A 24,650-nucleotide genomic window follows, 5' to 3' on the forward strand; every position below is an offset into this window, starting at 1 on the left:
TTTTTTTGTTTTTGTTTTTTTATATGGTCTCTCATGGCAATCAGGTTGGTTAGGCATGAGTTGCCCATGGTGAATCCATGCTGACTGTTTCTAATTGCCTTCTCCTCCAAGCAAGTCATTCTCCCCCTGTACTTGGCCTTAGTGAGGCCGCAGCTGGAGTACTGCGTCCAGTTTTGGGCTCCACAATTCAAAAAGGATGTGGAGAAGCTTGAGAGAGTCCAGAGAAGAGCCACGCGCATGATCAGGTCAGGGAAGCAGACCCTACGATGACAGGCTGAGAGCCCTGGGGCTCTTTAGCCTGGAAAAGCGCAGGCTCAGGGGTGATCTGATGGCCACCTACAAGTTTATCAGGGGTGACCACCAGTATCTGGGGGAACGTTTGTTCACCAGAGCGCCCCAAGGGATGATGAGGTCGAATGGTCACAAACTACTACAAGATCGTTTCAGGCTGGACATAAGGAAGAATTTCTTTACTGTCTGAGCTCCCAAGGTCTGGAACAGCCTGCCGCCGGAGGTCGTTCGAGCGCCTACATTGAACACCTTCAAGATGAAACTGGATGCTTATCTTGCTGGGATCCTATGACCCCAGCTGACTTCCTGCCCTTTGGGCGAGGGGCTCTACTCGATGATCTTCCAAGGTCCCTTCCAGCCCTAATGTCTATGAAATCTATGAAAGTGCTTAGAAATGGATTCCTTGAAGATCTGCTCCATGATTTTTCCAGGCATTGGCTGACTGGTCTGTAGTTCCCTGGATCTTCCTTTTCCCTTTCTTAAATGGGCACTATACTTGCTCTTTTTCCAGTCATCTGGGACCTCTCCCGATTGCCATGAGTTTTTTCAAAGATCATGGCCAATGGCTCTGCAGTCACATCAGCCAGCTCCCTCAGCACCCTCAGGTGCATCCCATCCAGTGCAATAGACTTGTACATATCCAGCTTTTCTAAGTAGTCCCTAACCTGTTCTTTTACCACTGAGGGCTGCTCACCTCCTCCCCAAACTGTGCTGCCTGGTGCAGTCGTCTGGGAGCTGACATTGCTTGTGAAGACCGAGGCAAAAAATGCATTGAGCACTTCAGCCTTTTCTACCTGTTCTGTCACTAGGTTGCCTCCCCCATTCAGTAAAGGACTCACTTTTCCTGATCCTCCTCTTGCTACTGGCATATTTGTAGAAACCCTTCTTGTTACCCTTCACTTCCCTTACTAATTGCAACTCCAGTTGCACTTTGTCCTTCCTGACTTCATCCCTGCATGCACGGGCAATGCTCTTACATGCTTCCCTAGTTATTTGTCCAAGTTTCCACTTCTTATGAGATTTCTTTTTGTAATTTAGTTTACTGAAGAGTTCCCTGCTAAGCCAAGTGGGTCTTCTGCCATATTTGCTAGTCTTCCTGTACATCAGGATGGTTTGTTCCTGCACTGTCAGGAACGTTTATTTAAAGTACAGCCAGCTCTCTTGGACTCTTCTCCTGCTTAGACTGGCTTCTCAGGGGATCCTGCCCGTGAGTTCCCCAAGCAAGGTCCTGATGTGAATGACCAGAAACAGGGAAGTATTGTCTTCTGTGTAGATACATAATTCTTCTGTAGTTTCAACTGACAGTTTTGCAGCTTGTGCTTTCCCAGAGGAGAGTTCTACTTCACCCTGCAGAACCACACAGCCCCCCCATTCTTTTCAGTGGGAAGTACTTGGACACCTCTAGAGAGAGATTCTTGGTTATACAGGTGACATTTGGCTTTCCATTCATTGTAATTGGGCTTCTAGCCTTCGCTAAGATGCGTTCAGCTGTAAGGCTCTTTTTTTGTCCTGTAACTTGCTGTTCATAAATAAGGAGGGATTAGTTGAGAAAGTGAAGGTAGAAGGTAACTTTAGATGACAGTGACCACAAAATGATAGGGTTCAAGATCCTAAGTAAAGAAAGGGAGGATATCATCAGCAGAATAAGGACACTGGACCTGAGAAAAGCAGATTTGAACAGACTTGGGGGACTGGTTGGTGGCTTCCCCTAGGAAGCAAGTCTGATGGTAAAAGAAGACGAGGAGAGCTGGCTGTATTTTAAGGAGGATGCATTATGGGGATAGCTTGTTTCTACGCCTTTGTGACAGAAGAATGGAAAGTTTCAAAGGAGACGGGTCTGGCTAGATTGATCTCTTCAGTCTTCATGAGTAAAGCCAGCTACCAGATAATGAACTCAGTTGACAGCCAGGATAGATTCATAGATGTTAGGGTCGGAAGGGACCTCAATAGATCATCAAGTCCGACCCCCTGCATAGGCAGGAAAGAGTGCTGGGTTTAGATGACCCCAGCTAGATGCCTATCTAACCTCCTTTTGAAGACACCCAGGGTAGGGGAGAGCACCACCTCCCTTGGGAGCCCGTTCCAGACTTTGGCCACTCGAACTGTGAAGTTCTTCCTAATGTCTAGTCTAAATCTGCTCTCTGCTAGCTTATGGCCATTATTTCTTGGAACCCCCAGGGGCGCCTTGGTGAGTAAAACCTCACCAATTCCCTTCTGTGCCCCCATGATGAACTTATAGGCAGGGACACAGACAAACAGTCTAGAGTAGTGGGAGAACAGGTGACTTGGAGAAGATAGATGTTTTCAAGTTGGCAGGGCTGGATGGGATGCACCTTAAGGCAGTGCTTCTCAACCTGTGCTTCATGACCCAAATGCAGGTTGCAAGAATATATGAAAGGGTTGCGAACAAACTTTAAAAATGGATCAACAAGCTTTAAAAATGGATTCCCCTTTAAAGGAGAAAAACATGGGGAACTGTTGGGTTTCACTTGCAGGCTGGCAGAGCTCCAGCCCTTGGGATTGCTTACCCCCTGCCCCACACATTGTGGGACTGGGGGCAGCGGGTCGGGAGTGGGGGCACTGGGTCTGGACTGGCTGTCAATGTTTACAAATGGGTCCTGGTACAAAAAAGGTTGAGAACCACTGCCCTAAGGTACTGAAGGAACCGACCGAGGTAATTTCAGAGCCATTGGCCATCCTCTTGGAGAACTCCATGGAGGTTGGGTGAGGACCCAGATGATTGGAAAAGGGCAAATATGGTGCCAGTCCTAAGAGATTCCTTGAGGACTTGCTTTATGATCTTTCTAGGTATCAAAGTTAGACTCACTGGTCTGCAATTCCCTAAATTATATTTTGGAGCGCTTGGAGGAGAGAAAAAGGTAATCCTAAACAGCCAGCATGGATTTGCCAAGAGCCTGACTAACCTGATTTCACTCTATGGCAGGAGTGGGCAAAATACAGCCTGCAGGTTGGATTTGGCCTGCCAGCTGATTTGGATCTGGCCTGTGAGCGGAAGTGCCCACCAATTGATTGGATACGGCCTGTGGCTGCCCGTGTAGTGCTCCATATGGTGCTGAGCCCCACATGGGGCAGCCAGCACTGCACTCCTGCCTGTGCCCACCAGCCCTGGCCAGCACACACAGCTTCCTGGAGGGTGCTGCTTGATTTTTGCCCCAGCTTCCAGCGGGTCGTCCTCCTTCTGTCTTGCTGTACTGTTCCACGAGGGGCAGGGGGAAGCTCCAGCTGGCTCCTACCCCAGTGCGTGGGGCTCCATCTCTGACTGCCTTCCACCCACTCTGCCCATCTAGCACGATGAGTGGCCACTTGTGGGTGGAAGGTGGTCAGGAGCTGGAGCTGAAGCCGTGTGTGCTGGGGCAGGAGCCACCCAGCTGAAGTCTCCCTCCTGCTTGGACCAGTGCAGCAGGGACAAGAGAAGAAAGAGGAGCTGCTGCAGGTGGGGTGGGGGCTGACCAGCACCTGGGTGGCTGCAGCCATACTGGGAGCAGGCCTGCCAGGAAGCTGTGTGCACTGGCTGAAGCCTGTGGGATTGCAGTGCTGGCTGCCCTGGGCAGGAGCAGGTGGAGCTCAGCCCCATGCAGAGCACTGTGGGGGCAGCCGTACACCGTACCACCTGGGCAAGTTCTGCTGCATGTGTCCCCCTGCCCTGCCCTCCCCCTCCTCAGTTCTGGCTGGCTCCTGGGACCTAACATTGCAGGCAGCGCTCCTCCACCTCATCTGCAAACACCCACCCCACACACAATATACAAGAGTAAAACTATTTTGAGCTATTATGCAATCATCTTGGCACCGTCTGTCTCTGCCAGGCCATAATTTCAGACCTTACACTCAGTTATGCATATACCGAGCCACCCATCTGCCCAGCCAGAGTACAGCCTTCTGTGCATGCTCAGTAGCTACATAAGAAACTTGTCAACAAATCAGCGCTGCACATGGGGTAGGATTGCAAACAGTGTGCAAGTGCCAGAAATAGCAGCTATGTCCCTGTGTAATGTTGTTTGCGGGTGTAAATTCAAGTAGGATTCTGCCCTTAGTGTTCAGTTCTACATTTGCTCTTGCTGCCCAGTTTGGGATGAGACCTTATGGGGAATAGACTGGTAGCAAGGCAAGGATGCCTGCTCAGATGCATGCTTCAGACCTCTGCTGGCATAACTGTACAAGTTGGGATGGGAAGATGTGTGATCCCTGACAGGGCTGTGTCAGCAGAATCTGTTAGGATGGACACAGTGGCATCAGAAAAAACTGCTTTTCCTGCTGTGAGGAATTTGCTTGGGATGGCTGCTGGAATAAGCTGTGTCAATGAAAGCACTGCTTTGTGGGCTTAACATGCATCTTGATGTTCCTTTTGCCAGTATAGCGTACAATTATTGCCGTCCTGTCGGTATTCTTTATGTGGACGTGATCTCAGTAGCTTAATTAAGGCAGGGTGACCAGGGCAGCAACCCTGCATGCCAACTTAGTTGGGGGTGGAAAAATAATAGCAGCTGCCACAGTAGCATAGTTGCACTGGTGCCACAGCACCAGCTGAAAGTCACCCTTGCCTCCCTGCATCGTAGCTGCCCTAGCCTAGCTGCCTTGTTGCACCTCTGCATGGCTTTGGCTCTGGACATGGTTCCCTTCTGGTGTTTTTGGCAGCCCTGCAGTTGAGAATACAGCATGACCAGGGATGCACATCAAAGCTGTCTGCTGAAGAACCGTTTAAAATCCTGTTACAACAATAAAAATCACTTCTTCCCCAGAGAGCTCAGGGGGCAGCACTTTTCTAGCTTAGCCTGTCAAGACGAGCATTCTTCTTTGCAGCAGCCTGCCATAATCTGGCTAAGAGCATCAAGGTGCCTAGATACTTATGCAGTACAGACACGGTGGGTACCGTGAGCACTCAGACAGGTGTCAGCCTATTTGCTTTGAACTTAATGGTGCAGGTGATTGTGATGACAAACTCTTCCCTGGTTATACCTTTTAGGAAGTAGTACCAACTGGCAAATGCAGATCAGTCACCCTTTCTGCTTGTTTTCCATGCTCCAAGTAACCATCATACACACTTCTCTATCACTATATAGCTAAGGAAACAAGCAAAGAAGCTCTGAGAAGTGCACAGCAGGACAGAAAGGTTCAGGGGTCTGCTACAGTTAGCGTGTGGGGGTGTAGGCATCCTAATTGCTAATAGGGTAACATAAAAAAAAGCCTAAATTTGGCCTCCCCTGAGTTTATGCATAATGACACTGGGCCAGATTTTTTGCTGGTATAAACCAGTGGAGCTGAAATGATGGACATCAGTGGTGCTTCACCAGTTTGTACCTGCTGCAGCTATGGGCCTCAGTATTTTAGCGTAATACGGGATTCGGATATCGGCTGGAATGGAGAGAACTGGGGAAAGCACACTTGGAAGAATGGAAAGTCCTGGATTCAGTATTGGCTCATACCTTGGAAAACTCAGGGGTTTTTTCCTTGCCACAGGCATTCTGTGTGATCTCAGACAAATCACTTAGGCTTGGGTCCACAAGGGGTTTAGGTACTTAAGTCCAAAATTGCAGTTCTCAAAACTCCTGCTAAGCCAGGGCCTAAGCTTTTGATACTGAAGTTTCTGAATAACTAAAGGACTGCTTCTGAGCAGGCCTAGCATTGCCCCAGGCTTCACAAAACTGGCTGGCTTAGTGCTTCTCTCATACCTATGTCCTGTCAGGACTCACAAACTAGGCAGTCTGCCTCTGTTGCCTGCGTGGTACAATGTGGTTGGTGATCAGATTCCATAAATGTGGCAGCCACCATTCTTTTTCAAAATGCAAGTTGGTGGTGACCTCCAAGATGTGGGAGACCAGGATTTATTTCTCTCCTTTACATGAGGATTGGAGCCTGCACCTCTCAGAAGTACTGGAGAATAGGTGATAGTGGTTTCACTTCTTAAAGCAGGGGTGGGCAAAATGCAACCTGTGGGCTGCATCCAGCCCACCAGGCCATTCTATCCAGCCTGCAGGATCCCTAAAAAATTTAGAAAATTTAATATTTATCTGATTCTGGCTGCCTGTCAAAGATGACATCCAGAGGCAGTAGGACCCAGGGGAAGCAAGCAGGACTCACCAACAAGGCCAGCCCTGCCCTGCCCCACACCCCAACAACTGGAAGTCTCTGTCTGCTGCAGCTTTTGCTGCTTCCCTGCACGCCTGCCATCCACTCCAACACCATGTGGCCCCAGGCTGCATCACCGGACCGTGGGAGCAAGGGGACCATGCGGGTACTCCAGGGCTGGGAGGGTGTGTGTGTGTTCATAGGGTGAGTCCTACACCCCACCCCCCCATACACATGCACCCCCCCCCCCCTTGCACTGCTATACATACAGACCTCCACACCCCCTCATACACCCCAGTCACCCTCCACCCTACACAGCCACATGCTCCTTTACCCCACACTGTATGAGTTTGGCCCTCTGCAGAGAGGTGGGAATTGAGCCCAGATCTCTCCCTTCCTGGTGAATTGTGCCCACTGAGCCACTGTGTAGGAGGGGGCTCTTTTAGGTATGCTTTAAAGGAAAAGAATAAGCCCTTACTGTTTTATATAAGGGAGCTTACATGTTGCCTGCTGGGGAGCTCTCTGGGCTGGAGGTCCCAGGTAAAAGAGATATCTAAGCCCTAGGGATGGGGAGGGTTTTAGATGTACCCTGTTTGTTTCCTTCTGACTACCTTGGGCAGCACTCTGCTCTGCCCACTGGCATCGAGAGTCCTGTTCTGAGACACCTGGTGCTGTGTGCATTGTGCTGGGAACCTGGGCAACTCACTCAGACCAGTGCCTAAAATGAATGCAGTGTGATACTGAGCACTGTGGTCCCTTGGTCCCTTTTGGGACCTTGACCCTAGCTTCTCTGTGCCTCCATTCCCAGCTGTGCAATGGGACTACGTAATGAAGGTTCAATCTGGCATGGGGGACCGTGGCACGGAGCTGTGTTGTCACCCTTCCTCACCATGGTACTTCCCTCTGCTGTGCAGCCTGCAGCTCTGCCACATTTGCACATCCCTTGCTGCAGAGGAGTCTGGAATCTGCAGCAAGAGTGAGTGCAGACAGCTGGCCACGGTGGTGGTGGGGAGTATTGTCTTCCAGCCTGCAGCTGTGGTCAGGTCACAAACTCCGGCCTGTGCTGGTAAAAGGCTGCCAACCCATTGGATAATGCAGCTCAAAGTCACTGCTTCCATTTGCCAAAGTCTGAATGAGCTGCAAAGAGTTAGTTTGCAGTCCAACTGTGGGAGAGCTCTGACAGTCCCCTTCTCCCAGCAGTGAGCAATATATTTTCTGTGAGGATGGGGTATTAGCTGATAATTCTGAAGAGAAAACTTCCAACTCAGTAGCTGATTCCTGGTGTGCAGGGTAGGCAAGAGGTACTTTCTGCTAATGGATTAATTTCTACCCAGGTAACACCTGGAATAATGAGCTGCAATGGGCATATATGGAGATGTACTGACACGACTAGTTGACTGCAGGGAGGAAGGAGCTTTTAATTCAAAGTTGTTTGGCTGGGACTGACACTTCTTCAGCCAAACCTGGGCCTTATCCACCTGGATCCTATTCCCTTTCCCAAACAAATAGGACACCTGAATATTTCATTGAATGCAGACTGGATCTATGTTATTCTTTGCCCCGTATCATTTCCACAGCCTTGGTGTGTTATCTGGATTTCAAAGGAACCTTGGGTGTCTAACCTCCAGAAGCCGTCTGATAGCAAACCGCAGAGATCTTTCTTCTGCCACTCAGCATTCAGATTAGGGGCTGCCAAGCTGTTTTATATTCAGCTGTCTGGCTGAGTACATTAATTCTGAACCATCTAATACTGGGTGCATTTTGATTGGCAGAGCAAGTTCCCAAAATCCAGAATGTTACAGAATAGCTGTCTTATTCTGTTGCTTTTGTCGTCTCAAGTGAAGAGTTCACACTTTGAAGTGGTATTTTTGGTGCCTACAAAGAAATCATGAGTTCATCTGTACTTAAATACCTACAAGTTGCACATAAGTAAACCATGCAGCAACAAAGGTCACAATTATTTGTTGTACTGCTGAATAATTTAGAAAGAGAGTTGGTGAGATCTGTTGCATGATGGGATTGCCAAGCTTTGAAAAAACATTGTTTTTCTCTGGCAGACAAGGTTCTTTGGGTAAATGTGATATCTTTTATTGGACCAATTAAATAGTTGGAAAATGTGTTCCTTGCAAGCTTTCAGGAACAAACACCCTTCTTTAGGCATAGAGAGTGTCTGCTGGTGTTCTGTGTTATCCATAATAGAATAGAAGCCAATATGCAAAATACAGGTCTGTGAAAATGCAAATGCATGGCAGTGAGGATCACAGGTGATGGAGACAATAGGTATGAGACAGGGAGTGGGGGTGGGGAATGGGGAAATGTTGACCTGGCGATAGAATGTATCTAGTAAAATGTAGAGAGGTTACCTGGGGTTATCAGATGGCAGTCAAATTATAATGTGCCATAAATCCAATGTCTATATTTAGTCCGTGATTCTTTGTATCCAGTAGATTTATAAAGTGAAGTTCATAGGCTTGTCTATGAAAGGTGTTTTGTAAATTCCCTTTAAGGATTAGAACTGAGAGATTGGAGAGAGAGTGGGTGTCTTGTGAGCAGTGTGCACTCGCAAGTAATTGGGTATTTTTGTCTTTGATAGATTTTGGTGTACATTCTGTTGGCGCTGGATTTAGGACCCAGCCCTTATACCTTTGTCCTGGGCGAGCACAACCCTCAGATCGACCACAACACCTGCCAGTTGGTAATAGGTGAGTTTATTGATACACAGTGATGGGAAATAAAAGCAATGCAGGCAAAGCAAATACTACATACATTACCCAAATTGTCCAGTCCCAGAATATACACAAGGACAGCAGTCCATTTGGCCGGTACATAAATGCCACCTTGAGGTCCTTTGCTTGAGTGTCCAATGTCAGCAGCCGGGGAGGTCTGGGGCTGATGCCTACTGTTTTCCCCTCTCCTTTGTTTTGAAAACTGTATTCTTTCTTCTCCTGATGACTCTTGATCCATGGCTGTTGCTGGTTGGTCTCACAGTGTTGTCAGCCAAAACCTCATTTTCAAAAACCTATCACCTGCCCAGCTCCTAATTTGGGGCTTTACTGATGTCCTCCTAATTTGGTCCGTCTCCCCAGAACCAGAAAGCTTAAGGTTTTTTTCAAGTAGGCACTACCGCCATGGAGCCAGGCCTATCTGTATTATGAAAATAAAGTTTGGATGTTTTCAGTTACCCAGGATGTGTGTGTGGCCTTGCTGTTTTCCTGCCTGGGTTAGACACTCTGGCTGGTTCTGAAAGCTGGGAGACCTGTGTGACTTTGAGACCCAAACTCTTTAGAAATCATTTAACCCTTGCTGCTATAACCATTATTCTAATACATCCTATAAGCCACTTTTCAAAAGCAAACCTTTAAATGCCATTTTCAAGCCAACCGTTCATTCTGGTGTGCAGCGGTTTCTCCTACATATTTTCCTTTTGAGCATTCAGTGCACTGGATGAGAGAGATAGTTTACATTTCTGGAGGTGCAGGTGTAAGGTCCAGGAATGGTGGTGGTTCTGTTGTGGGCTGTAGTTATTGTGGGAGTGGTAGAGATGTGTTGGCAGGTTTTCCATTTTGTGTCCCGACATGGTCTGGATCCATTCAGTGTGCTTTGGGCCATAGGAATTTTGCTTCTGGTGATGAGCTTGGCAAGGTTCGGTGCTTGTTTAAAGGCTAGGATGGGTGGTTCTGGAAAGATCTCTTTAAGAATTGGGTCTTCTAGCATGGGTTGCAGGTGTTTGAGGATTTTCAATATAGGTTCCAGGGAAGGATGGTATTTCTTAACTAAGGGTGTACAATTCATGGGGATTTTTTGTACTACAGCAGTTCATGTGGTATCTAGGTAGCTCTTTCACAAGTGCAGTTTATCTCTCTGGAGGAACATCCTTGTTGGGTGAGAGCCCTTTTGAGATGTGTGAGGTGATGATTTCAGGTATTCTCAGTGCAAATTCGGTGGTATTGGAGGGCTTGGCTGTATATTACAGCTTTTTTGGTGTGTTTCGGGTGATTGCTGGTTCTGTGTAGATACGTATGTTGGTCCATAAGTTTCTGTAGAACCAGGTTTCTAATGGTTGTGACCAGTAAAGAGCCTGCAGTTCTTTCAAATGCCAAGACCCACACGCAAGGAATGTATAGCATGTGTCCTACATTGCAACTATAATTGCCATAAGAACTTGCTCTTGCCCAAAGGTGATAAGAAGAGGGGTTGGCTCTGAGTAGCTGCTAATGCACTGAATTGGAAGTTGTTGCTCAGTTTACCCCTGAAATGCAGTCTTTGAACATGCTGGTTGTAGTTCAATAGTGTCACCCCAAGAATGTGGAAGAGTCTATTTGCTACCTCAGAATCCTTCTAGATTAAAAGTCTCTGTTGATGCACAATATGTTCACTAGTTATTGAAATCCAGTTTTGTGAGTCTTCCTTGGAGTAAGAATTGTGGTGGGAGAAGTAGTTTGATTCTTCATTTAGGAATTGGACTCCAGTCCAGATGGGGCCTCACCAGTGCAGAATAGAGGGGAATAACCATTTCCCTCGATCTGCTGGCAACACTCCAGCTAATGCAACCCAGTATACTGTTAGCCATCTTTACAACAAGGGTGCACTGTTAGTTAATATTCAGCTTATTGTCCACTATAATTCCCAAGTCGTTTTCTGAAGAGCTGTTACTTAGCCAGCCAGTCCCCAGCCTGTACTGGTGCATGGGGTTGTTCCATCTTAAGTGCAGGAATTTGGGCTTCTCTTTAATGTAAGAAATCCCTCATGAGATTTGTTTTGGTCCAGTCCTCTCCCTGAATCCTAGCCCCACCCTTCAGCATACTTACTACTCCCCCCAGCGTGGTGTCATCTGCAAACTTGCTGAAGGTGCACTCCATCCCATCTTCCAGGTCATTGATAAAACTATTGAACAAAACCAGCCCCAGGACTGACTCCTGGGACACTCCACTTGAGACCAGCTGTCAACTAGACATCAAGCCATTAATTACTACACTCTGAACCTGATGATCCATCCAGGTTTCTATCCACCTTACAGTCCATTCATCCAGCCCATACTTCCTTAGCCTCCTTGCGAGAATGCTGTGGGAAACAGTAGTGAGAGCCTTGCTAAAGTCAAGGTGTAGCGATGTTAAGCTTGTCTTATCCCCCTGATAAAGTCTTGCTTGTTATTTGGTCATTTGCAATTGGTAAATTGTGCAACAAAATTATATCATGTCCACTGCACTCCCTGCATCCACAGAGCCAGTCATCTCATCAGAGAAGGGATTCAGGTTGGTCAGGCATGACTTGCTCCTTGTGAATCCATGCTGACCATTCCTGATTACCACCTCTTCCTCCAAGTGGTTAGGAATGGATTCCTTGAGGGCCTTTTCCATGATTTTTCCAGGGACTAAGGTAAGGCTGACTAGTCTGTATTTCCCTAGATCCTTCTTCTTCCCTTTCTTAAAGATGGGCACTATATTTGCCCTTTTCTAGTCATCTGGGACCTCTCCTGATTTGCCATGAGTTTTCAAAGATGATGGCTGATGCTATTGCAAAGATGCTGGCCAACTCCTTCAGCACTCTTGGGTGCATTATATCTGGCCCCATGGAGTTGTATGCATCCAACTTCTTTAAATGGTCCCTAACCTGTTCTTTAGACACTGATTACACACCCTTCCCCAAACTGTGCTGCCAGGTGCAGTAGTCTGGGAGCTGACCTTGCCTGTGAAGACTGAGGTGAAAAAGGCACTGAGGGTTCCCCCATTTAGTAGAGGACCCACTTTCCTCTTGTTGCTGACATACTTCTTACCCTTCATATTGCTGGCTAGCTGCAACCCCAATTGCGCTTTGGCCTTTTGATTTCATGCTTGCGTGTCTGAGCCAGACTCCTCCCTAGTTGTTTGTTCAAGTTTCCACTTCTTATAAGCTTCCTTTTTGCGTTTTAGCTCACTGAAGAGTTCGCTGCCAAGCCAAGCTGGTGTTCTGCCATACTTGCTAGTCTTTTTGTGCATTGGGATGGTTTGTTCCTGTGCCCTCGGTAAGGTTTCTTTAAAATACAGCCAGCTCTCCTGGACTCCTCTCCCCCTCAGACTGGCCTCCCAGGGGATCCTGCCCATCAGTTCCTTGAGTGAGTCAAAGGCTGCTTTTCTGAAGTCCAGGCCCTTACTCTGCTGCTTTCCTTCCTTCTTTTCCTTGGGATCCTGAACTCAATCACCTTGTGGTTGCTGCTGTTCAAGTTGCCATCCATTACTACATTCCCCACCAATTTTCCCCTATTTGTGAGCAGTAGGTCAAGAGCATGGCCTTGAGTTGCCTTCTGCAGGACTTGCACCTGGAAGTTGCCCCCGGCACTCAAAAGCTTTGTGGATAGAGGTCCTAATATGTTGCTGTGATGGTGCTGTTCTCCAGGAGGTGGTGCATTTTGGATGACGCGGGGGACACAACTGCCTGAGTTTTCAACGCCGTTGAAATCCTTGCCGCACTTGTCACGAGAGACTCATGTGCCAGCTGAATTCCAACACAGTTAATTATGTTCTGCCCATTACCTTTCCCCTTCAGCTATTAACATACACTAGTTTTTCATTCCTTGTCCCACACTGCTGGCATCAATTCTATTAGTTTACCACGGGGATGGAATAAACCTCAGAGCAATTACATGCCTCGTCCCAGATCTTGATAGAATGAGTGTCTTCTTCCTTTGTTCTCATTTAATGAGAGCATTACCTCCTCAGTCTTGCAGGGCTATTGCCTGACAATTCTTTATCCCTCTGGCAGCATCTGATTCCTCTCAGATTATTACTAAATGGGAAGGCTGGTTTGACAAGAAACAGCCAGACCCATGGCTTCTGGCAGAAAGAGCCAGGAGGAAGTGTCTGCCCTTTGTTGGCTGCTTTTCCACCCGTCTGGATGCTTGTGCCCTCTCTAACTGGCTGGGCATCCATCTGCTTATTTCTTTCATGCTCCATCTGCAGAGCTCCCCAGACTGGCTTCAGCTTCCTCCTTTTTGTTACTCAGTCATGCATTCACAATGAGCTGTTGGAAGCTGAGTTGGAGTGAGGACCGTGTCCTCTCCTGGTGTCTAAACAGAGCATCAGGTGCTGTGACAACTTCAGCTGAGTGCAATGCTCTCTTCCCCCTCTCATCGTAGGTGGGCTGTTTTAATAAGCCAGTAGGGTTGGCATTTTAGCTTAGGCATCAGAAGCTCATGTTTAAAACCAGAAGCCCTGTCAAGCCTCTGCCTCTGATGCTCTACCCGTTGTAGGAGGTGGTCCATGTAAGGTGTTCAGCTGGGGCACCTCTGGATCTAATGGCACAAACCTTTTCTGACTACACTTGTGCGCCCTGCTCTATTATCCAAGGCTGTTGTTGGCTTCTTCGTCTCTCTAGGTGGACCTGTCAGAGCTGTGCTGATCATGGCAGTAGCTGTCATCTAGAAGGCACTGGGCTTTCTGAACTATTACAATAGCCCAGAGCTTCTGCGTAGGCAATGGCATTGCTTTGGGTTCCTGCTGTGCTGTGACTCATGATGCCTAGCAGAAGAAGCATCCCAAAGCAACGATCCCAGTTGCTGTCTCAAAGTCCAGTGCTGTGGCAGTGCCACCACGACAGGCTGTGGGCACAACCTCCTCTGGTCAGGCAGAGCACGGGAGCCGTCTCAAACCCTGTACAGCCCTCCCGTCACTGGAACAGATGGAAAGGTGCAATACAAGAACTGGCACTGCCGGCAGGACCTTGGGGTTACAGTTGGGCTGTTGGGTGTTGAAAATAGCAGATAAATGATGTGAGGATCATGCTGCTGGAGTGATTGAAGGATCTTAATGGTTTGGAAGGAGATTGAGCATTATCTCTACCGGGTTAGAAGTGTCTCTTGAGGGGCACAGAGCTGCTCACACCTGCCCACCTGAGTCCACTTAGGTGCTTCTCACCCAGAAAATTGCCACTGGGCCAACTCCAGGCTCCTCTCCAGTGCCTGGCATTAGGTCTGCTAGAGACCAAGGGCTTGGGATTGGGCACTGGGGACAAGCCCTGAACAACCCTTGTTCTAGCTCTGGAGCAAGACGAGGCTAAAGTCAGCAGAGTGGCCCCAAGTTTCCAAGTGAACATTGCTGACATGATCTAGACAGGCTCTAAAGGAGCACAGCGTGGTTATTTCCAACAAGAAAAACTGAGGCTGAGGCAAATATGTTTGCTATCTGTAAAATCTTTACAGGGTAAACACCAGAGTTGGAGAAGAGCTAGGCCCAAGAACAAATGGGGGTAAGCTGTGTCTGAACACATTTAGGCTGGAAACTGGACGATTCCTACCCATCAGTGGAGTCCTGGAGCAGCCTCCAGATAGGAGAAGTGGGGCAACAAAACCTACAGGCCAGATGCTGTTATCCCCATAAGGTGCATGAGTGGACTTTGGTGCCTGTGTGCGATTCTGTTACATTAGGCTCCAGTCCCTGCAACACTCTTAATAGGAAAAGGTGGGAGGATCCTCCTCCTCATTACTTTTTGTGACTCAGCCTCTTAGGGGAAGATGATGGCACGTTACAGAAGGAATTGCATTAATGGATTTTCAGAGACTTGAACAAGGTGGACCAGAATTGTGTTGAGATGCCTCAAGTCCATTTAGACACCCTCTACGTGGACTAGGATGTGGTCCTACCCTGTTACAATGATGCTGCATACATTTATGAAAGGAACAATATGAGGTGGTCCAGCAATACCAAACGTTTGAGCCTAGTGACCCAGGAGGCCCCTTCCAGTCCTGTTCTTAAAATGAGAAATTACAAAAATTACCCTGAGACGTGACTTTATTACAATCTTTTATTGTGTTGTTACATAGGAAAAGCTGAGGGAAAAGTAAAGAAATGGCTCTCAGTTTGAGCTAGGAAGTATGAAAAGAATGTATCTGCAGAGCCTGAAATGTCTCCCTGATCAAGTGTTTATGTGTTGTGACCCATCCTTCCCCAGTATCGGATAGAAAGCGCATAGCAGAACGCCTGTGCTCTGTTTTGAGATGGGAGCTGGGTGGCTGTTCTGTGGGTACAAAGCCACACGCCACAGGGAACTGCATTTTTTTTTCCCTCTTAGCCAGCACAGCTCTGTAGGGAATGGCTGGGTAAGTGTCTCTGCTCCCACAGGGCATGTTCAGAGGTCCCAGAAGCAGGGTCTTGCATGTCCTCCCTTGCTGAGTTGATGCCCAGGCTGGGTTTCCTTTGATTTGCGGTTAGAAAGGGACTGTTCTGAGCTTGCTGGGATGGAGGAGAAGAGCTGCTTGCTCTTTGCGTGGCACCTGCTTAGAGAAAAGTGATGGCTGTCTGGCCAACTGAGCTTCAATAATCTGAGCCCTTAATTTGATTGCGTTCGACAACTTGGAGACAGAGCCTGTGAGAATGGGTTGACGACTGTCACATGGGGCGGGGAGGGTAATGCATTTAATTTATGGCTGCTTCTGTTTGTTTAATGTTATCCATTTCCCTTTCAAGTCTGAACCGCTGCCGGATGCACCGTCTGGCAAGCAAATTGGATTCGATTGCAATGGAATATTCTGTGCGGGAGGCTCATCTATAAATGATCCAATTTCAGCCCCTAGGAATAACTCTGTCAGTCTTCAGTTCTCCCCTCTTTGACTGACCTGAATACAAATCCTCCTTCCTGCTGCACTACACAGCAGCAACCAGTCCAGCCTGGTCACTGAGACAGAGGCTCAGCCCAGCTTCAGGCAGAATGAAGCCCACCCACATTCAGCCAGGCTCCTTTGGCCAGGGCATGCACAACCTCTGAATATCTGCTTCCACTAGGCTAGCAGGGCCAGGTTAGGGCTCGCTTAGGGCTGGAGTAATCTGGGCTACTGCTAGTCTCGGCAGGGGAATTCAGGCCACAGCATGGGTGGTTTGGGGCATGGTGAAGTTGGTTGGGGCAGTTCATACCCCTGAACTTCACCATAGAGACAACGCTCTTACACCGCTTCTTCCAGCTGAACCCTAGATATCCACAGCATAACTTACACTTCACCCAGAAAACACAATTCCAGCCCCTGCTGGTGTTCTAATGTGATCTTGACTTTGCAGCCCATGTTCTTTTAGGAAAATTATATTTAACATTTTTTGTTATTGTTTAAAAAAACAAATTGATGATGCAGAAAGCCCATTAGGTAGAAGCACACTGAACTCTGATTTGAGCCAGAACCTCAGATCCATAGTATAGGCCTTTGCCTATAGGGCTATGCAGTAGCTAATAGCAGTAGCAGATTGTTATCCTCTGCATGGACCGGCTGCCCAGGGGGAGCGGGACACACCCTTTGCTGCAGGTTTTGCAACCATTTGCTGACAGCAGAGAACGTGTGGGACTCGCGAGCAGTGGGCTTAATTCCATGTTCTGGAGGGCAGTCCACTTCAGCGGTTATGAGCCCTTTTCTACTCTGTCTCATCCTGTCCTTCTCTGACCCTATCTTCTAGCCCTAGCTCCTACATTTTTTCTCCCTGTTCCAACACTTGTTCACGCCCCTGTTCCACTCCTGCCCGTGCTCCCCTTTTTACTCCTATTTTCTACACTTGGATCCTGCCTTTCCACCTGCTGTGTCCCTCTTATCCTATTACCTACTCATACACTGTTTTCCTTCTGGCTCTTGCTCCCAATTCCTTTATCCCCAGGCACTCTGATTACCTTTCACTTTCTGCCCTACTTATCACCTTATTGCATTCAAGTGCTCTTTCGTACTGCCAGGTGGGATACCATTAAGGCCAAGGCAGGCTCCTTTCACTCAGTTCCTCTGTTGAAGGGAGAATTCTTTCATTCAAGACCCTGGCAGATGTTGTATTCACCTTGTAATTAACACATTAGTCACATGCTAAATTATAACATGCCACAGTTCAGAGAATTTATGATGGAACAAAATGGCATACCAGCCATGATGATATTCCATGTCTAATATCTTTAAGTTGAACATGAGACACGTCACCCAGACCCGGGGCTGCCCCAACAGTTGTTGGCAATTAGCTTATGGCATTGGACAGTGGGAACCTCCAGCGTCCTGTGCCTGATCCTGGGGAATGGGCAAGAGGCAGCTCCAGCGCTTGAACCAGACCCGGAGCTGCCCCCTGGCCGATCCTGTGCAGGCAGCCCCAGGTCTGCCTCCTGCATCGCAGCACAAATCTTTGCATGTTCCTGTGCAGGGTGAGCCCATCAGCTCCTTGCACTTGGGGATACTTAAAGTTGCCCTGTCATGGTGTGGATGGCTGGAGATTGGGGAGCTCCTGGTCCCAAACTATGTGCCCTGCAATCTTGCAATTGGGATCTGGGATTTTTTTTTCCCTGATCCCCCAAATCAGGTGTTCTGCCAGACACATCTGGTATGGCAGGATGCGTTGTTTCTGAGGTTGGGCACAGAACTCCTGGGATCCCATCGTGTGATTATATAACATCTTCCAGCTGGGTTAGTGGACAACCAAACTGCAGGCCACAACTAAATTACTTGACTAAAGTGTCGGAGTATTCTGTTATTCCCTCTGGCCGCGTCCACACACACACACACTGTGGATGATTGGTTCCCCAAGGGCAACTAGCAGCAGTGTACCTTGTGCCACCGCTAGTTGTCCCCGGGGAATGCCTGTGCCACGTGCACTCTGGCATGCTGCAGGTTACCCTGGGGGTGGTAAGGAGCACTGGGCTGGCCCCAGCAGCCTTACCTGGGGTCCTGGGGGAGTCCCAGGGGCCTCCTGGGGCTGCAGCAGTGGCGATTCTGCTTCACAGAGTCTGGCTGGCAGCCACCGCACAGCTCCGGGTGGCTCGGTTACAGTTTTGAGTAGCATGAGCTGCCCCCACATGCACCACTCTGCTTTTTTCTCCATGAGTTGTTTTTTTTTTTTGACCCCAGGGGTCAAAAACCCCTCTGTGCTGCTCCCTTGCAGCGTGGAGAACAACTGAACATGTAGTATGTGACATTGCAGATGTCTCTGCAGTGCAGCACTTGTCTGGAAGCGGCTTCTGGGTGCAAAAATATTCCTGTATAGGGACAGGGAGACATGAGCATCTCTGGAGGGCAATCCTGTTTCTAGAAAGGGGGTACTTTGGTGCATTTATACGTGTGCTCCAGGAGGTGGGGTAATTACCACACTCCAGAGTCTGATCTGATGCACCGTAATTACAGTGTGTTGGAGCAGCCTCGATGCATATGTATAGGCGCCCGTTGTACTCGGAGGGGTATAGAATCGCTCGTACCATTTAGCTGTGTAACCCAGAATTGGTTGCAAGCTGTGCTTTGGTTGTCCCAGTGACAGAATAGAGTTCTGCCCCAGGCCTTCAGGAAACTCAAAATTTGAGTAAATTTGGATGGATGTTCACAGTAACAACAGTTCTGAAATCTTGAAATGAAAAATACAGACATTTTTGTTGGAACCAGAGCCTTTTTCTTTGAATTATTAAGCAATCACTTTGGAAGCACTGGAGAGATAACAAGATAACAAGGAAAATCTGACAGGTGCTTGACAAGAACAAATTGTGTCAAGCCAACCTGATTTGATTCCCTTGATAGGACAGCTGTTCTAAGGGACAAGGAGAGCAGATGTGATGTGTCTTGTGGTTAGTAATGCTTTTGACACTGTCACTTGTAATATTCTCATAAGCGAACTAGAGTAAGATGGTCTAGATTAGGGGTTGGTAACCTGCAGCCCATGTCTGAAGAGATTCTGTCCAGTCTGCCAAGGACAGTCCCACCATTACTACGTTTTGTGCAAGCACACACCATCCAGTGGACTGTCTAACAACTGCCTAGGATCCAGCTATGTTAATTTAGCTTGGTGGTACTGACAGTTGCTGATCCCTGGTCTAGATGACATCACCATGCAGTATTAATTGGAAAACCACACTTTGAAATATAGTTCTCAGTTTGACATCAAACCATTGTTAGAGGATTTCAAGCGAGGTCCTGTAGATCTGTTTCTAGTCGATATTTTCATTAATGACTCGGCAGTGTATTTATAAAATGACACCGAGGCAGGAGGGATTGCAAGCGCTTCAGAGAGCAGGTTAAAATTAAATTTTTTTTTTTATAAATCAACAAGCTCTGTAACTCAAGAATAATACAACATAGTAGACCTAGGAAGGAGAAACCAAGCACACATGTACAAAATGGAGAACTGGCTAGATAGCATCGTGCAGGAAAGGATATAGAGGTTGTCATTGGCTTATGTTCAGTTTGATGTGATACTGTTGCAGAAAAAAGGAAAAAGTAATTCTGGGTTATATTGACAGGGATGCTAGAAAGGGAGATAATTACCGTATTTACTCAAATCTAAATTGACCCTGAACTTAAGATATAACCCCTCCCCCCAATAATTAGATTCTATATATAGAAAATTTATAAATTTGTTATAATGCTCCAGGTATAGAATCTAATTATTGGAGGGTTTTCTTAAATTTGTTGCCCCCCTGCTACAGCAGGGAAAACAGTCGCTGTGGGAGGGCAGTGGTCAGGCTGCCACTTTGCCCTCTGCCCCCCCACTTTGTCCCCCTGCAGCCTTCCTGCTCCCCCTGCCACCTGCACCCCCAGCTTCTGCCCCTTCCCCCCACCTACTCCCCAGTCTCTGCCCCTTCCCCTCCTCTCTGCTGTCAGACACCGCTCGGGCTCAGTTTCCTCCAGGAGCATAGCACCTGGAAGCACAGCCCTTGCTGGACCAGGCAACAGTGACTGTGCTGCTGGTTGACTGGGCAGGGAGCAGTTTCCCTGTACTCCCTGCCCATGAGGGAATCCAGCTTGAGCTGGAGCCCAGCTGTGCCTAACAGTAAGGGTGGGAAGGTGGGCATAAGCTGTGGAGGAGATGGGCAGGAAGCTGCTGTGGGTCTGACTCTGGATCTGACTCGGGCTCAGAACCAATGCCCGCACAGCAGCTGCCTGCTTCCCGCTCTGCTTTGTACACTAATCAATGTTGAGGGGAAAACCTATGCTGATGTGGGGGACCCTTGTCTTAGATTTGAGTAAATACGGTATTAAAAGCTGCCAAATGTTTCTCTCAAGTGGGGCAGTCTCTGCGTGAAAAGCAGCTGTGGCAGCATCCCAGAGGAAATTAAAGGACTGGTATTTTGTCTTAGCTTAATTTTTTTTTTGTCTTGAAGTACCTCCTAAAGATGTCAGGCAGCACCAGACATGATCTGTGAACTCTGCCTTAAGAACTGGGAACTGTGTAGTTGCTTGGTGCAGTGCTCGCACACATCAGTAAGCTCTGCCAGTGGAGTGGGCATGGCACGTGTCCACACAGTGCTGGCTGGCAAAACAATTAAGCAATATTATCCCAATCAAGGTTCTTATAATTTTGGCAGCTTTATATTTATTCTACCTGCTCATTGCTGAAAAGTCCTCGGTAAAAGTACTGTGGCTTGTTTTGGGCGCCAGGCTTGAGGAAGGTGTGGACTTTGCAGAGATTCCAGAGAACAAGGATTTTGAGGTATAAAGGATACGACATATGAGAAAAGGTCCTGCCAGACTCACTGTGACCTGCTCTTCTTCTGACCCAACGTATCTTCCCTTCTGGGTGCCCAGTGAGCCAACTTCAGGAGGAGAGGAAAGGATGCTCTGGGTAATGCCTAGCTCACAGCCTGCTGGTTAGAGCATTGTATTGGGAAGTTGGAGAAATGCAGGCTCTAAGCCCCCTCTTGATGGTCTGGGTTGCTTCCTGGACAGGATCCCAGCCACTAGACCATGGAGATAAAAGGCCCTTTCCCCCATCAAACAGTTGCTAGATGTGTGTTCTCTTTCCAAGCACGTGTTGAAGGACTTGTGCACACACCCGAGCAATCCTCTTCTGCTGCAGGTGGAAACAGAAGCTGAAATCTGTGCATGTGATAGAAAACATGGCACCTATGCAGCCATGTAAATGGCAAATAGGTGAAACAGGATTTAGCCTTAATCTATGAAAGAAGAATGGTGATCAGCTGTCCGAATCTGGGGGTAGGTGGTAGGAAACTTTCATAATTTGCAACGGAGACTTGGCTTGGATACGAGGAAGAGTGTCTAATGGTGAAGGTTGCGTAAGACTGCAGCAGGCATTGTAGGTGCCTTTCTTTGGAGGTTTTTAAGGGAAGGTAGGCAAACATCTGTCAAGTATGGCCTAGGTATACTTAATCCTGTGTCAGAGGCAAGGTGGCCACCAAGAGTCCCTTCTGCCTCCTTATGTCTGTGATGCTAAGAACTTTCTAGTTGGAAGAAAATAGATTTTATTTTTAGTCAAATTTGATACTTTTCTATAAAAAAATAATTTATGGGGTGGGGAAGGATTGGAATAGTGCTTGAGGAGGGTGTGGGGCTAATTTATGGCATGCCAGCCAAAAAGTTTGGCCTTCACTGCTGTAAACTATTTATAGGAGTATCTAGTAATTAAATACAAAGGAACTGATTTACTTAGCATTTAATTACTAAGTAGTTTAATTGCTAATTAAAATAGTACAATTACCATCTGAGTTGCTCAGCATTTCTGCATATTGTTTATATAGCCCACAAATGTTCTTGCTAGTCTTCAGCAATTACATTACAAATTTTAATAAATGTATTTGTGCTTGTGCTCCGTATAATATGAATTAATGAGTGCTAAAACCCAAGGAAAAGTGATAATATCAAGAAAAAAAATTAATTGTACCCCAGTAAGGGACAATTTTAGCTAGACTGACTCTAGCTGATATATTGTGTTCCCCTCCCCAGCTCTACATAAGGTATTACTTAACTGATTATTGATTATTTATTCTAACACTGATGCAAACCCCTTTGGAATATCAAAGTAGTCAGAACCCAGCTTTTTTACCACCAGGCTAGCCTGATGTGTTGCATGAGGCAGGGGTCAGCAACCCTCAACACGCATGCCAGAGCATGGCACACCAAGCCATTTTGCTTGGTGCGCCGCAGCCAGCCAGGGCTCTGGGTAGCTGCCACTGGCCACGGAGCCTGAGCTATTTGCAGCAGGTGGCCAGGAGGCTGCAAGCCCTGCTGCAAGCAACCTGGGCTCCGTGGAAGGCAGCAGTTGCCCAGAGCCCCAGCTGGTTGTGGCAGGCAGCTGGGAGGCTTGAAGCAGCTGCACTGGGCTGTGTGGTGGCACCTGCATGCACACCTTGGGTGCATGGCTGGGAAGGAACCTGGGGCAAAGCAACCCTGGCTCCTCCCCACCATGTGCCCCAAGGTGCGCATGCAGCCTCTGCTGCCACAGAACAGGGTGCAGCTGTTTGCTGCCTCCCTGCTGCAGCTGCCCAGAGCCCAGGCGGGTTGTGGCAGGCAAACAGCGGGAGAAGCAGGCTGAAGGCAGAAGCAGTGAGGGGCCTGATCCTTTTTTTTGTTCTTTCTTTCTGCGGAGCCTGCTTCTTGTGGCCGGGGGTGAGCTGCCGGTGGGCCGAGCATCCCCCGAGCTCTTCCCTGGGCCCATGTGCTGGAAGCCTGCCAGGCACTGCTCCCTGCGTGGGCTTGGGGAAGAGTTGGATCTAGCGGGTGCTGCCTGCGGGCTATGGCAGCATATGTGCAGCTAGCACCCTGCGTGGGCAGCCCCAGGGGGCACTGCCACCGCCATGGAGGACACGGGCAGGCTCTGTTGAATGGAGAAAAAAGTGCTGAGGGGCCTGATCCTCTTTTCTTTTTTTCTGCAGAGCCTGCCCGCCTCTCCTGCAGCTGGGTGGGAGAGCTGTCCGTGGGCCCTGAGCTGCAGGGGGCCCCGGACCTTCCCTCCATGGTGGTGGCGCCCCCCGGGCAGCACCCACCCACTAGCAGCCTGCCTGGGTGGCCCCAGGGGGTGCTGCCAACGTGGAGGAAAGAACCAGCCCTCCCCCCTGCCCCTGCAGCTCAGGGGCTGCTTGGCCCGCTGGCAGCTGGCTCCCTGGTTGCGGGAGACGCAGGCAGGCTCCACAAAAAGAAAAAGGATCGGGCTCCTCACTGTAACAGTGATTGGAAGCCCCTGAATTGAAATGGTGGGTTTTTAAGTCGCAATTAAAAACCCACCATTTCAGTTTATGGGGCTAAACCCCCATCACGTGGCTTGTCCTTACCATGTGCGCAGCCCAGGAAGTGCACCCAGATCAGTGAAGTGGTGCTACAGAGCATCAGGCTGCCAGGGGCAAAGACAGGTGGGTAGAAGCTACAGGTCAGTTGAGATTGGTTGTGCAGCCCCTGGCCCTTGCCTCACTGTGTGCCCCAAGGCACGCATGCAGCCGCTGCCAGCAATGATCTGGGCCAAAGCATCCAAGGACTCCGGTGCATCCACTTGCAGTGCCTGCTGCAAACGGACCTACCTGGAGCTGGGCTGCTCGCACCAGGCAGGGGTCTGGAGCCCTGGCCAGGCTCGTTGCTGGCAGCAGCTGCACATGCACCTTGGGGAGCATGGCAGGGAAGGGACATGGTTGTGCTGCCACGACAAGGCTCCCCTGCCATCCACCCCTGGCATGCCAACATCTTAGAAGTCCAGGTTGCTGAGTTTTTTGGCACTTGGCCCCAAAATGTTGCCAGCCCCTGGCATGAGGGATTATCTCTTGGCTAGAGCTCTGCAGATACTTGAATCTTGGTTTGATGACCACAGCTGAAAAATAATAATAAAAAGAATTATTGTGGAAAATGATGGTTTGATCAGAATCTTTAGTTTTGTTTTCGGGGGGGGGGGGGGGGGGTCAGACCCTTTTGCAAAAATGAAAATGAATGCAGTTTGAAATGAAAAGTTGAAACGTTTTGTTCAAAAATGTCAAAATGAAACATTTCAGGCCAGATCCATTTTCACACTGATGCCCGAGCGGCACTTATGCAGTCATAAAGCTGTATGATTTGGGTTTCAGTATAGCTGCGCTTCCCCACTGTGCAAACCTGGCAGGCTGCACTCTTGACTATATGGGTGCCAGGTGAAATATAGCATCCAGTGATGTAGATTGTTGCCTATGAAAACTCATGTTTCTTGAACCAGTTAGTCTCAAAGGGACCAACCTTTCCTGCCTTGTGCCTGGCTTCGGACTAACATGGTAAATACCTTCAGGCCCACTTGTAATGTCAGGTAAGCTAAGACTTCAGCCACAAAAGAAACACAGTGAAGGGGAGTCAGAGTGGGATGGAAGAGGAGGTGGACTGTTATACCTTCTACGTAACAGCGTGGTGGTTGATGTGCGTCCAGTGAGGAGGAAGCCTGGATTCTTTGCTCTCCCCATCCAGACGGGGTTTGGACCTCTGGATTCAAGGCAGATGCGTTACCCAGTGCACTTTCCGACACAGCAGGAGTTGTAGGTTCACATCCCCTCACAGTAAGAGGGACCATAAACTGGGTATTCTGCTTGCTGGGCAAGCTTTATAATTACTAAGTGGTTGTTAACCAGTG

The 24,650-nt window shown here is 48.5% G+C and overlaps 1 protein-coding gene across 6 annotated transcripts in view; it reads left to right on the forward strand.

Annotated features, from left to right (window-relative positions):
* CTXN1 (cortexin 1) overlaps nucleotides 1-24,650 on the forward strand; it is a 177,488-nt gene that overhangs the window by 89,023 nt on the left and 63,815 nt on the right. For 4 of the 6 annotated variants that reach the window (XR_009457723.1, XM_059719531.1, XM_059719529.1 and 1 more), the window contains one exon: nucleotides 8,969-9,077. The exons of the other annotated variants lie outside the window; for them this stretch is intronic. Coding sequence is in view for 1 of the 4 variants with exons in the window: in XM_059719529.1 (XP_059575512.1) it covers nucleotides 8,969-9,077 (109 nt within the window). In the remaining 3 variants the exon portion in view is untranslated. The remainder of the gene's footprint in view (nucleotides 1-8,968; nucleotides 9,078-24,650) is intronic. 6 annotated transcript variants of the gene reach the window in all.

This window comes from Alligator mississippiensis, chromosome 16, assembly GCF_030867095.1.
Source record: "Alligator mississippiensis isolate rAllMis1 chromosome 16, rAllMis1, whole genome shotgun sequence".
Classification (NCBI taxonomy): domain Eukaryota; kingdom Metazoa; phylum Chordata; order Crocodylia; family Alligatoridae; genus Alligator; species Alligator mississippiensis.